Genomic DNA, 14,450 nt, shown 5'->3' with positions numbered 1-14,450 from the left:
AAGGGTAGGGGTAGGGTAAGGGGAAGGGTAGGGTGGGAGTAGGGTAGGGTAGGGATAGGGAAGAAGTGCACATAAGTAAAATCGAAACTTGACCGGGTCTGCTATTTAATATAATTTGTATTTTTTTTGTCGGAGGGCATTATATTATAATCGATACTGAGGCCCGAAACACTTTTTTGTAATTTTTGTCCGTCTGACAGTGCGTCTTTTTTATTACCGGGCCTCACGCTGAAACTACTGAATGAAATCAAATGAAACTTGGATCGATTTGAAGCCATAACACGAAGAAGAAGAAGAAGAACGGATACTTTGTGTCGTGAAAATAAAATCAAAAAGGGGTAAAATAGGAGTAGAAAGTTTGTATGGAAATTTCTTCAGTTTTCATGGTACATTTGTAAATGTAAAATTAGTGGACTATTTTTTATACTTTAAAAAACTTGCAAAAATATAAATAGAAGGGTGTGAAATAGGGGTTAAAAGTTTACATCGATTTTCACCCGGACGAAGTCGCGGGTGTTGCTAAAATGTATATTAAAGAGGTAAAGTTTGTGAGGTTGTAGGGGACAGTAATCTCTGGATCTACTAAACTAATTCTGAATTTTATATTATCTAATTATAATGATGATTTCACTTTCATTCGTTAATATATTATTATCCTTATCTACTGAGCTTATTTTGATAAAAATAAAATATTAAGTTTGATTGGTTTCGATAAAACGCATAGGGTGACCAATTTACATTTTTTTCGGATTTATCAAAAATTTTAAAGATCTGATTTTTGATAAGCATTTCGGATTAAATTACCAATGTAGGTACTTCTTTAATAATACTTTTTTTTGAATTAAAAATTAAGAATTTTTCATTTGTTTTGTAGAAAAATCTTTGAGTGCAATTAATATATTTATTTCATAAAGATGATGATGATTTAAAAAAATGTATGAAACCGTAGTATACCAGGTTTTTTTAAATTGGTATACAACTTGTTTATCCTTTTTGTAGTAACATGGTTGCTATTATTGAAGATTGTTACTAGGTATGCAAAATCACTTGAAACTTTATTACATTAGAACTTTTATATACAGGGTGATTCGGTCTTTAGTGCGGATATTTTTTTTCGTGGTTCTGTATCATTAATAGAATATAAATCTACAAACAGTTCGATACATTTTATGTAATTTTTTTTTTAATTTATGTCTCTAAAATAACAAAATAATGTACATTTATATATTATAATGTACAATATTATTACTAAACAAGATATATTCAGCTTAAAAGTGATCTGGTGACGTCCTTTAGGTATCAAACGAAAATAAAATAAACGCACAATAGGGTGACCCTAAAATTCTGTTCAAAAGTAAATAACTTTAGCTAACGATAATTTTGTTATTTTTGAGTTAAAAAAAAAAGAAAAAATACGTGATCATTAAATTTTGTTTATGTACAAAATATAAAAATATCCGCACTAAAAAAAATTTCTTCCTGTATGTATACCTCATTACACAAAGGGAGAAGTGGCGAATGCTCGTGAGGCGTATTACATCTGCCTCCAACACGTCCTAAAGACCACGACCGCTCTGTCAAGAGCGCAGCGACAAAGAAGAAAGAAGAAGATACAAATACACTAGTTTTTGTTTTATTTAAGTATACCAAATAGTTATGATTTTACATGTATTCAGAGTTTGCATAAAGTGGCGCGCCTTGCTATATGACTGATCTCCTGCCTTATTAAAAATTTATCTTAATGCCTTTCAAATGACCCTCCCAGATCAGAGCAACTTAGTACGACGGGGATGAGCCACTAAAAAAATCTTGCTATACGTATGGTGATGCAATAGGAACAGTAAGGCCTTGTTGGTTGGATGCAAGGTGCTCCTGGATATCGTCGTTACTCACGTCGTCATGATAGAGTACTCCAAATTATACGTGATGCTATAAGCCTTTCAGTAGCTAGAGCTCGAAAAGGATTGACTACAAATAAAAGACAAATTAACTTCGTCAAAGCAGGTTCAATAACAAAATCATCTAGTAAGCTTTACTCAATCCTAGGTTCTGCACCTGATTGGACTTTATTAATGGATACGTATGAGAAACATTATAAAATCCCAGCGGAAGTCGCTATTCGAGATCTGGACCAGACATTTTCCTTTTGTCCAAACAAACAAAGCGAATAGTACTTGTAGAGCTTACTGTGCTCTATAACTTGCTTAAAGACCTTGGCCTCTCTAGAAGTGCAGCTAGTTCTATATTAGAACGAGTATCCAAAGCAGCTCTAATAGGATCTTACCAAATTTGGATAGGTAGGGAGAACAACACAAGCAGAGAAGGGGAGTGTTGATCGATCGTCAAGGAATTCCTTAACCCTACATCCAGTAGTCACAAGTCCTGGACTTTGCTTGGTGTTTTTCTCTCTACCACGCGATGGACCCGGCACCTGCACGGCGAATCCATGGAATGCTAAGATATTCGTCTCATCGACACCCTCTAACAGTCGCGATATTGTACGTGACGTCATTGTACAACACTTGCCCGGCCGTTCAGGCAATTTTGTATTTACGAACGAATGGCCCTTATATTAATTTACTATTTGAATAATGACTAACCATTAGTTCGTCAGTAGTTAAGGCAGAAGTACGAAATTGCTACCCTTTAGGGTTCTAATAAGAATAATCAAAATTGGACCACTCAGTCGAAAGTTATGCGTGGTTATACTCGTACTTATAAATATACGTGTGGCACTCGGGAACTGCTGCGGTATAGCATTTTTTACCCGACTACGGCGAAGCCAAAAGGAAGGGTAATGATTTTGGCAGTCTATGTATGTATGTTTTTTCCACCGTAGCGCCTACTACTGAACTGATTTTAATAAATAAAGTGTCAAAAGATTCGTAAAAATTCAACTTGAGACATAGGCTATATAAATTTTATAAAAAAAATATATGACGGAATTTAAACCTGATATTCTAACCTCGAAAAAAATTAAATCGAGATAATCACTATGTGTTTGGTATCAAATGAAAGGTCTTGGCGAGCACATTACAAATATGTATGTATATCATATTGTTTAAGTCAAAATGTATATTTAAAATGCGATCATAAAGTTCTCGCGGTCCAGCCATTTCATATCAGAATGCGACGATGTAAGTAATCGTAGGTACTAGTAGATATTTCATGGCTAGGCTCAATCGGGTAACGGAAAAGTATTAAATAAAAAATAAAGTTTAAAAACTATAACCCGACTACGTAAAAATAAATAAAAAGGTCTTTACTGGAATAGAACTTTGGTTTTATTAAGTTTTGCCCCTTAGTTTCACACCACTTATCAAGTTGAGTCGTAAGTCACGTCGAAATGTGTTAACTTGTTGCACGGTTTGGGAGTTAGGTTTATTTTCGTTGAATTGAGAACCTTCTGTTTTTTGTCGATTAAAAAGATACATTTAGTTACAAGGATAAGTTGACGGTACTGGTATGTTGTCGTAATAAATATGTTATTAAAAAAATATACGTATTTTAAGAACTTTATTACCATAAATACTACACACATGCAATAAATTAATTATTTAGTTGGTCCTTTGTTGTGTCGTTACTCCTTTAGAAGGGCCAGTTGGCGCCAGTTCTCAGGCCAAACAATCCATTGCTGAAAAAGAAGAAGAAAGTTAAAAAACTTGCATAATGAAATTTTTCACCTCCATTTTTGAGAAAATGTTAAGTAAAGGAAATACAAAAGTCCAACAGATACAACATAAAAACCACTTGGATTTTGTTTCAGAGTCTAAGCCGTGAAACTATTATGTCATACATATATTAATAGTTTCCATCATTAACAGCCTATTTAACGGCTCACCACAGGGCCAGGGCCTTTCTTCTTATAGGAGTAGGGATAATAACTTTCATTGATATGTTATTATTATTTTGAAAGCTTAAACGTTGGTTAGGGTAAAGTAAAGAATATTGAATTTTAATGAAGTAATAAGAGCTTTTTTAGATATACAAATAATTTTAACTTACCCTCGTTTGCCTAAGTCAGCGTTACCCATGCGGAGCTGGGCACCAGTGCAGTTGCTTAGTTCTGCTTCAGCTAGATTTCTGCATTGCCTTGCAACAAAATGGTTCGTTCGTACAGATGAAGCAAAGAACTGGAATGCGCGTCCGTGGGAACACGTGCTACTCATTCCGCATCCAGGCTGAGGAGTTCTGCCGCCGTTAGGGTAGAAATCGGTGTTGCCACTAGGGTCCATTATACCAAGTAAACGACCATCGGTGTGAATAACCTCCACGTAAACTCCATTGTTGCGGTTCAGAGCATTAGGGTTGCCGCCCCATTGAAGACTAGCAGGGTCCAGACCTGGTAAAACAATTTAAATAATATTGTATATATTTATTGGTAACTAGATTTTAACCAATATTCTTAAAATAATATTACCTGTGACACGCACTGCACGATTTCCAACTTGACGACCAGCATTGCCTACAATGTGAGCACCCAAACTGTGGCCAACAAAGTGAACGCGGTTCCAGTTGCCACCGCCGGTATTGATGAGCCACTGTATGAAGTTTCCAAGTGTACGTCCGACGTCGGGAACTCCCGCAACTGCGGTATTGTATGCTGAGTTGGCAAGACGGGACCAGTCCAGTACAATCACGTTGTGGTCGCCGTTCGCTAAGAAAGCGTCTCTGATGTAATTGTTGACAGGAGAGCCACCATTGTTGTTCCATCCGTGGACGATGACTTTAGTTGCTCTAGCTCCGTTGTAATTGGAACGATGGACGGAATTAACATCACCATTTGTGATAATTTGACGGGCATGTGGGTTGCGTCTGAAAAAAATCAGTATATTAATAAATACTTTTTGATTTTGCTTTAATTTAATTCTTTTAGTTTTAAATCTTTAAAATGTATTTCAATAGCTCTTTGTCGCTGTGTACGGAGTTGTATAATAAATAAAAGTGTCTGCGTAAGATTTTCAGACCTGATTTAGGAAATTTGTATCTTACGAACTTCTACACCCATCAGGGGTAACATTATGTTAATTAATCCAGATATTGTTTTAAATTTAGTTATTAACTATTATAGCACCATAATTTAATATCATCCAAGATCACATTAGATCTAACTTTTTGAAAACTCTTACCTGGTGAAAAGCCAGTATGCATTATCAGCTCCTCTTCTATTTTCCGCAAGAGCCACATCGTCGACTGGTTCATGCAAGTCTACCAGTTTTGGAACATCATTTTCGTCAGGCATCCAGATGTAACGGCTTTCCCCTTCGACATAATGACTGTTGTCTCCTGGTATTAATGGCAGTGCACTACCAGCGCATACTGAAAATATGTAATAAATATGTACAAAATCAACATGATCATTCCGGTGCTAGTTAAAGGAGAGAATAAGAGACTTCTTTTTCAAATAGTTTTAGGCGAAAAGACGTTTTGAGCTGAAAAGCTTCTATCTAAGATGTAGTTTTTGACGGTCTCCGTGGCGCAGTGGTATGCGCGGTGGATTTACAAAACGGAGGTCCTGGGTTCGATCCTCGGCTGGGCAGATTGAGATTTTCTTAATTTGTCCAGGTCTGGCTGGTGAAAGGCTTCGGCCGTGGCTAGTTACCACCCTACCGGCAAAGACGTACCGCCAAGTGATTTAACGGTACGATGCCGTGAGGAAACCGAAAGTGTGTGGATTTTCATCCTCCTCCTAACAAGTTAGTCCGCTTCCATCTCAGACTGCATCATCACTTACCATCAGGTGAGATTGTAGTCAAGGGCTATCTTGTAAAGAATAAAAAAAAAAAAAAAGTTCCAGCACTCGAAAGCGAAAACTGTGGTGGTTATCAATAAAAACTATATCAGAAAAATGTTGCAATTTAATAATTTTCAAAATTCAACACTTGGTTGTTTGAAAAGGGGCTTAAAGAGTTTTTAAAAAAAAGTTGTTCATGTTTTATGTTACTTTTTTTAAATGGTTAAAAGAATACGCGAAAATAAAAATTGAAGTGATTGAAATAGGGATTGGTTTATAGGGAACTGCTCGTTAATACACTATTTTGGTATAAATTATAGACTTATCAAAATAAACATCAAGTTAATTGACAGAAAGTCATTTTAGGTAAATGTTTTGATATCCATAGTAAGCATCGGATGACATTTTTACATAAAATTTCAATTTCGTAATGTCTGTTATTGTTAATTATAAGGGAATGAATGATTTTTTTTAGGAAAAGGAGATTTTCTTGCGGACCATGTAATGGGAAAATCGGCAGTTTCAGTTAGTGATGAATTTTTGAGAGGAAACTCGGGCTCAGCAGTGAGCCAAATATGGGTTCATATTGATGATGGATGATCAATCTATCAAGAGAAATAGTTTAATCAAATAGGCAAAATAAATAAATCAAAAATAAAATAAATCATGTAAAATAAATGATTTAACAAAAAAATAAAAAACAATACTAACATGCCACGGATGCGAGAAGTATGACCAGGACCTTCATGATTTGTAAATATTGTGATTCTGAAGCACAGTTTATCGAGTATTTATGCAGATGTTAATCTCGGCGTGTGGTCGTTATCACAATTAAATTTTTGTCTTGATTAATTAGGTTGGAAAAATTTATGTTGGCAAATACACTTTTCCTGGAGTGACACGTGTATATTTTTACCGACATCAAAAAGATGGAGGTTCATTCTGATAGTACATTTATATTTTTCAAAGGTTAGGGCAGAACGCAGCTCTTTGTATATATCATCATCCATTTTTTTTTGGTGCGCCCATTTGAAATTCCCTGTACCTTTTCGAAACTAAGGAACTCTTAAAACTCAAATAGGAAATATATACATACAGCCCGTGCGAGTTAACTTGTTGAGAGCGACCGAAGTTTTGGTTTTGGTTAAATTTCGGCGAAAAAACCAAATCGGTTGATTTATTCCAGAGTGATCAAATTTTTAGTGTTTTAAAATACTAGTCTTTATGTCGAAAAAGTCAGATAAGAAATGCAAATGAACCGAGGATGCTGAAATTTGTATGTGATGCAAAATCTAGGCTCCACCTTGATAAGCTTATTTCCTAGCAGAAAATTGGTTTCGGTTTCGGCTGAAACTGAGACCGAAGCAGACAGCAAGCTTGCGATGCGATTCTTGGAAGCCTGCCATTATAGTACTAATATAGTCTTTGAGCTAAACCACAGACGGACAGATATAGGTATATGTCCAAATTATCGAGTCGAGAGTCGTTAAGAGAAAATTTAAAGAAATTAAAATGTATATAAAAACATAGGCAATTTTAAAAGAAGGTGTGATTGTAATAATATTAATTTCAGAAATAAAAATAAAATTGTTACAAAAAATTAGTAATTCTTTTAAAGGAAATTGCATACGTTTTTATAATAAACTACCACATGAAGCCACTGGAATGTCTCTCAAAAAGTTCAAAGTGTTTATTAAACGCAAGCTTTTAGTAAAGTCTTATTATAGTGTTAATGATTATGTAAATGATAAATAAGCTTGGTGTTAAACTGTATTATACGACTGTGTGCTTAGCTTTAAATAAGTTTGCAAAATGGTGATAAACAAAAAAAAAATAAACCTTGGCTGAGTTTGTTGTGGGCTCTTTATTAACTTTAATTTTAAGTTTTCGACTATTATTACCACTTTAGATTAAATTAAATTATGACATAATCCTGACTTTTCAAAAGTGCTTATAAACTAAGCCTAATTGAAATAAATGAATTTTTATAAGGGTTCCGTATTGACTAAGGAACCCTGAAAAAGGGCGTACCCCCTAAAACAAAGTATGCGCTCCTTACCTCCAGCGGTTTCATTAACAATCGATAGTGAGTTTTTTAATACCTTAATACTGTAATTATTTACAGACTTAGATAAGAATGGCATTCTTATCAATCTAACTTATTTAAACGAGCAATATTTGTCCTCGTATATATACACCCGTTTTTCGTGATCTCGGTAAGAAGTGAGACTATTTGGATCAAGTCGTATATATATATTTTTTTTTATTTATATTTCACATTCAGCAAGAAGAAAAATAACAAGAAACATTGTCACAAGCAATTGGTAAGCAGATTATGGCATCGTATATACAAAACTTTGCAAAATTTAGTTAAAAGAACTTTTCGCAAGGAGATACTCTCATATACTCTCATCATTCGAGCTCTGAACCCCGAGCTGAATACCAAGTTCCTTGTCTTATAAGGAGGAAGGCCCTAGCCTTGTACAATTAAAATAGACTGATGAAGAATGGTTTGACCGGCAATTATTTAGCTTGATTCCTCAAAAAAGTATATATTGCTTCTATACAAGGCCTTGAAGTAATTTACAAGTAGGTATATAGCTTAACTAGAAACATTGAAAGGGCATGTCCCAATTTTGTATGGAGGCTCGGCCTTTACTGCGAGTGTCAACTAAGCAGAACAAATTATTTTTATCTTAAAAGAACATAAAATATAGGGCTTAAAACCCAAAATAAAAAAAATTTTGGAACCCGTATATTTTCACGAGAATTTTATATATTAGATTTTGATTTTGTGTATATTATACTAGCTGACGGCGCGCGGTAACATCCGCATGGTTCGTAGGAATACGGGAATACTATATAGCCTATATATAGCCTTCCTCGATAAAGGGGCTATCTAAAACTGAATGAGTTTTTCAAATCGGACCAGTAGTTCCTGAGATTAGCGAGTTTCTTCAGTTTTATAATATTAGTATAGATTTTTTATCATGCGCTGGTACTGCAACCAATACCAGGGGACAGGTACTTTGTCCCAGCCGTTACATCTGGAATTCTGGATGATAATAATGTAGCAAACTTTGAAGAATCAGTCGACGAACTAGCTCTTGCGGAAAATAGTAGAGAAGTTGACAACGCGCACTGACTTTTTACCAGGTAACAGTTTTTAAATTTTGATGTGAGGTGATAATTTAACGTAAAATACGTTTTGGATAAACAAACATAATACCCCTGATGTGTTTGGAATATCGGAAGATATAAACTTCCAATTCTGTCAGAAAAAACACAGGAACCTTTATTTATGGTACAACGCGACATTAACAAAAATATCGTAAAAGATTTGAAGATTTAGGATACTAGCAGCAAACAGAGATTTAAGTGAAGCTTTTTTTTATTAGTGTAAGTTTTCTAATTGGTCCTTGATTAACGAAACAGCCAAGCTAAACATTTTAAATATGGTATAGGGTTATTGTAAGGAACTAAAGATAATGAATGATTAACGCAGAACACCATACCACGATATGGTGTTAGATAAGGGCATGCCGTGTTAGAAGCTTGACTCTTTATGAGATCTCTTATTTTTTTCTGTTTGCATTAATTCACGTAAAAAAAAAATTGGCGGGACTCTATACCTTATTATATTTATAAATTACAGTCGCTTTGCATAAATATACTTTTCAAGATATCGTTTAGATCTTAATTCTTTTGCCAGTAGGGTTCCGAACGTCCGACAGTAAGAAAAAACAGGAAATGAAACGGACAAAAACGGTACCCTTACAGGATTACTCACGTTTACGCCTGTTCTAATATTCAAGGACTGTACTAAAAAAACTAACAATCCATGAATATGTTATAATACATAAAATAAACTAATTTCTAGTTAGTTCTCTGTTGTTATTGGTATTGGTAAATAAAACAAGATGTAATCAACGATTTGTTCAACAATATCTTCAACTGATCCTGTAGCGATCATGGTGGTGTCGTTACTGTTTTAGAAGGGCCAGATGGATCTAGTTCTCAGGCAAAACAAACCATGGCTGAAAAAGAAGAAAACGGTTAAAGAATTTCATGGCATAATTTAAGTACAAAAGTACAACGTATGACGGGAAGGCTACATAAGATCTTCTGGACTTGGTTCCAGCGTATAAACTGTGAAGCTTATACATTATATTAAAGTTACATTATATTAAAGTTAAAATCATGTCCCAAAACACATAGTCCCAAAAATTATCAACCCCATTCTTGAAGAATACAGAATTTCAATGAACTCACAAGACATTTATGGATATTGATTTAATTTAAATTATAACTTACCCTCGTTTAGTCAAGTCAGCGTTGCCCATACGAAGCTTTGCACCAGTACAGCGGCATTTTTCAGCTTGTTGTAGATCTTTGCATTGTATTCCAATAAAGTGATTGGTTCGTACAGATGAGGCAAACAACAGGAAAGCGCGTTCGTGGGCACACACATTATCAAGTCCGCATCCAGGCTGAGGGGCTCTGCCGTTGTTAGGGTAGAAGTCAGCATCGGCAATCGGATACATGATGCCAAGTGCACGACCATCGGTGTGAATAGCTTCGACGTATACTCCGTCATTGCGGTTCAGAGCATCGGGGTTGCCGCCCCATTTAGGACCAGCGGGATCTAGACCTGATGAAACACAATTTTTATACACGTAACATTATAAATGTCTAGTGCTGAATAGCTTTTACCCTATATGAATAACATATTACCTGTGACACGCACTGCACGATTACCAACTTGTCGGCCAGCATTGCCTACAATGTGAGCACCCAAACCGTGCCCAACAAAGTGAACGCGGTTAAAGTTGCCACCTCCGGTATTGATGATTTAACTCACGATCTCGGGGGCGCCCGGACTGATACACTCAGGCCAAAACACCCTTCCCGAACGGCCCTCTAAGTCGAGGCCCGAGTCTCAGAGGAGACGCCCTTAGAGAGTCGTTCCGCCCACTACTTTATTCTGCCTTCGGGCCCCATCAGGCGATGCTTCTGCGCTCGCCCAAACCCCCTGGTGACGCCGCTGAGGTCCCATAAGGAGCCTACGGCACTTACACAATCAGGAAAAAAAAAAAAAAAGGTATTGATGAGCCACTGTATGAAGTTTCCAAGTGTACGTCCGACATCGGGAACTCCTGCAACTGCAGTATTGTATCCTTGGTTGGCAAGACGGGACCAGTCCAGTACTATTACGTTGTGGTCTCCGTTCACTAAGAAAGATTCTCTGATGTAATTGTTGACGGGAGAGCTACCATTGTTGTTCCATCCGTGGACGATGACTTTAGTTGCTCTAGCTCCATCGTAATTGGAGTTATGGACGCTCATAGCATTATTATTGGTGATAATTTGGCGAAAATGTGGGTTGCGTCTGAAAATAATTTGATGTGCTGATAAAAATTTTGCTATTTTGAAATAAAACTTCAAATCTTTTTTGACGTTCTTGTTGTTGTCGCGTTCTAATATTTAAATTACTTGTATCAGTTTTTCTGATAGGATATGATAAAATGTTTATAATCTTCTAAATTGCCAATTATTTCTGGCATTACATTTATTAATCCAAAACGTATCTTAAGTTAAGTTCATCACCTCACTATCATAATTTAAAAAGCCACTTACCTGGTAAAAAGCCAGTAAGCGTTGTCAGCTCCTCTTCTATTTTCCGCAAGAGCCACTTGGTCGACTGGTTCTTGCAAGTCTACCAGTTTTGCAACATTATTATCATCGGGCATCCAGATGTAACGGCTTCCCCTTCGACATAATGACTGTTGTCCCCTGGTATTAGTGGCAGTGCACTACCAGCGCATACTGAAAAATATGATAAATACAAAACCACCATGAGTAATTATGTACATAATATATTACGCTACTAGTTAAAGGAGAGAATGAGAGTCCAAATGGCAATTTAAGGCGAATTGCTTAGCTACGAGTAAGATGCCATAGCCAAACCACAGCCAAAAACCAAGGCCAAAAATTAAAATCGTGGTTTGGGGAGTAATTTGTTTAAAGATCAAAGATTGCAATGCAATCATTATGTGCTTTGATTATAATCAAAGGTCAAAGATTGCATTGCAGATTGATTGCACATAATGATAGTGAAATAGATCTTGCTAATTTATTTTAATGAATGAATGAACGAATAATACCTAATTAATAAATCGGCATTATCAGTTAGAGTTCTGTATTTAATGTTCTTATCAAAAGAAATTACCTAAGTATGACGGCCTCCGTGGCGCAGTGGTATGTGCAGTGGAATTAAATGAAGGAGGTCCTGGGTTTGATCCCCTGGGGCGATTGAGGTTTTTTTAATTAGTCCAGGTCTGGCTGGTGGGATGCTTCGGTCGTCGCTAGTTAACACCCTACCGGCAAGGACGTACGTAAGTGTTCCGGTACGATGTCGTGTAGAAACCGAAATGGGTGTGGATTTCATCCAACTCCTAACAAGTTAGCACGCTTCCATCTTAAATTGCATCATCACCTACCATCAGGTGAGATTGTAGTCAAGGGCTAACTTGTAAAGAATAAAAGATACGTATTTGTATTATAAAAAACAATACTAACAAGCCACAGCAGCGAGAAGTATTACCAGGACCTTCATGTTTTGGAAATGTGACTCTGAAGCACATTGCATCGTATATTTATTTACATGGATGGTTATCTCAGCGGATGCTTGTTATCACAAATTATATTTAAGACTTGATTAATCAGATTGAAAATTTACATCAGCTAATAACTTTCTCTAGTGTGATTAGGATACGAATAGGTATATTTATAACCGACTTCAGAAAGATGTTGGTTTGTATTTCGACGGTAAAGTTATATATTTTTTAGATTTGGAATAACTTTAGGAATAAATTTAATTTCTGTAATAATTTATATATATAATATATATATATATATATCATTTTATTCTGATAATATTTTCTTTGATGACCTCATTTTATTTTTACCTAATAACCAATTCAATAGTAAATTAGCCAAGTCAATTAAGAAAAACACGGAAGCTTATTATTAGAACTAGTGATGTTATGCTGTAAAATCGTATACAACTTCACTTTGGCGTTTTAAAAGTTGTCTGAAAGGTCTCGTAAAGTCTCGTGTCTGCATCGTTAGTCAAGTATACAAGTTCACAAATCAGTTTTCTGTTTTCTGTGGTGTCATAAGGACATGTCCCAAAATGGGCCTTTATTGTTTATAATTTGATAGAAGATACCAATTGCTGCTAAGAAAATAACTTTCAGAATTTTTGGAATCCGCATTAATTAGATAAATATTTTTTGTTTCGCTTCTTTGTCTACTAATTAAACACAGTAAAAGTGTTCAAAACAGACAATAAAAACACCTGTAATTGAATTCATATACAGTGTAAACTGTCAATGTCATGTTATATTGTCAGATGTCAATAAGACACAAGTTAAAAACAAACATTAAATCGTAGACAGAGAAACATTAAATAAAAAAATTCCATATAATGCTTTAAAAACGCTATAAACGAACGTGACTACGCGTAGATCACTCACAATCTGTCAGGGTGTAAGCATGTTGCCATAATAAAAAATCTTAATGAATGCTGTCAGCTAATAAAAAAAATTCATTTTGTTTTTTAATAAAAAAAAATTCGTGTTCAAAAAATTTATTTATTTTGGGTTTTAAGCCCTATATTATATGTTCTTTTAAGATAAAAATAATTTGTTCAGCTAAGTTGACACTCGGAATAAAGGCCCAGCCTCCATACAAAATTGGGACATGTCCTTTGTACAGTGTTTGGCACCGAACGTACTCGTAAGTATATAAAATCACCCTTTATCGGATGTCAAGAGGGGGTAAAATAAAAGTTTAGAATGTATTTAATTAATATGTTAAGAACTACACGAACACAGTATTCGAACCACAGATTTTATAAATACTAAAGCGTCAGCTTTAGCGTTTTTTGTGTTCAATTAATTAAAAATATTTTTATTAACTCTATAATTTTTCATTATCACATCTAGCGGTAGAGGACTTTATACTTATCCAATAGGGTGCTTAAAATTTAGCGTTGTTTTGGCGGAAATGGGCTGTTTGTAGGTTGAAAGTGTGGTTGCGACTCGCTGAGCTATTATTGGTGACTTTGGTTCTTCTACCGTGAAGATCTGCATGGGTGTGATTCCACTATTTTATACTCGTTGATGTACCTAATAATCGCCTATAACAAGTTTTATTAGAATTTGATTTTTATTTCTAAAGGATGCTAAAAATAAAATATCACTAACAACGAAGTTGCCATGGCAATGAGCGATGTCACATAGCTGTAACTACAGAAGGCAGTGACTTTTCCGATTCGATGACATTATTAGTTATCGAAAATTGTAGAAAATATTAAATTCAAAATTAATTTATTTCAAATAGGCTCAGTTTACAAGCACTTTTAAAACGAAAAGTTATGTCAAGTTATTAGTAAGTTTCAACTTTACTTACTTACTTACTTAGGTGGTAAGTAAAGTTGAAAAATTAAAGTTACGAGGGTTTCAAAGCACCTAGGTCTGCAAACAACTCACAACAAACTCAGCCAAGGTTTATTTTTTTTTTGTTTACCACCATTTTACAAACTTATCTATCTAGAACTAAGTACCTACACAGTCGTATAGTGCAGATCCAATACCAAGCTTTTATGTCATGTATACGAGTATAATCATTAACAATATAATAATACTTTCCT

At 35.2% G+C, this 14,450-nt stretch overlaps 1 protein-coding gene and 1 pseudogene across 1 annotated transcript; both read right to left on the bottom strand.

Moving 5' to 3' along the window:
- Positions 1–3,588: 3,588 nt before the first annotated feature.
- LOC112052956 (lipase member I-like) lies at positions 3,589–6,482 on the bottom strand. The gene is made up of 5 exons (XM_024092207.2): positions 6,446–6,482; positions 5,130–5,319; positions 4,421–4,815; positions 4,006–4,342; positions 3,589–3,634 (listed from the first exon to the last, which is right to left on the bottom strand). The coding sequence occupies exons 1-5, from the start codon at positions 6,480–6,482 to the stop codon at positions 3,589–3,591; spliced, it is 1,005 nt and encodes a 334-aa protein (XP_023947975.2).
- Positions 6,483–9,629: 3,147 nt separating this feature from the next.
- Positions 9,630–12,350, bottom strand: LOC112052962 (lipase member I-like; annotated as a pseudogene).
- Positions 12,351–14,450: the final 2,100 nt, after the last annotated feature.

The sequence above is a fragment of the Bicyclus anynana genome, chromosome 1 (assembly GCF_947172395.1).
Source record: "Bicyclus anynana chromosome 1, ilBicAnyn1.1, whole genome shotgun sequence".
Classification (NCBI taxonomy): domain Eukaryota; kingdom Metazoa; phylum Arthropoda; class Insecta; order Lepidoptera; family Nymphalidae; genus Bicyclus; species Bicyclus anynana.
The sequence above is the reverse complement of the archived record's forward strand: the minus strand, read 5'-3'. Positions and strand labels throughout refer to the sequence as shown.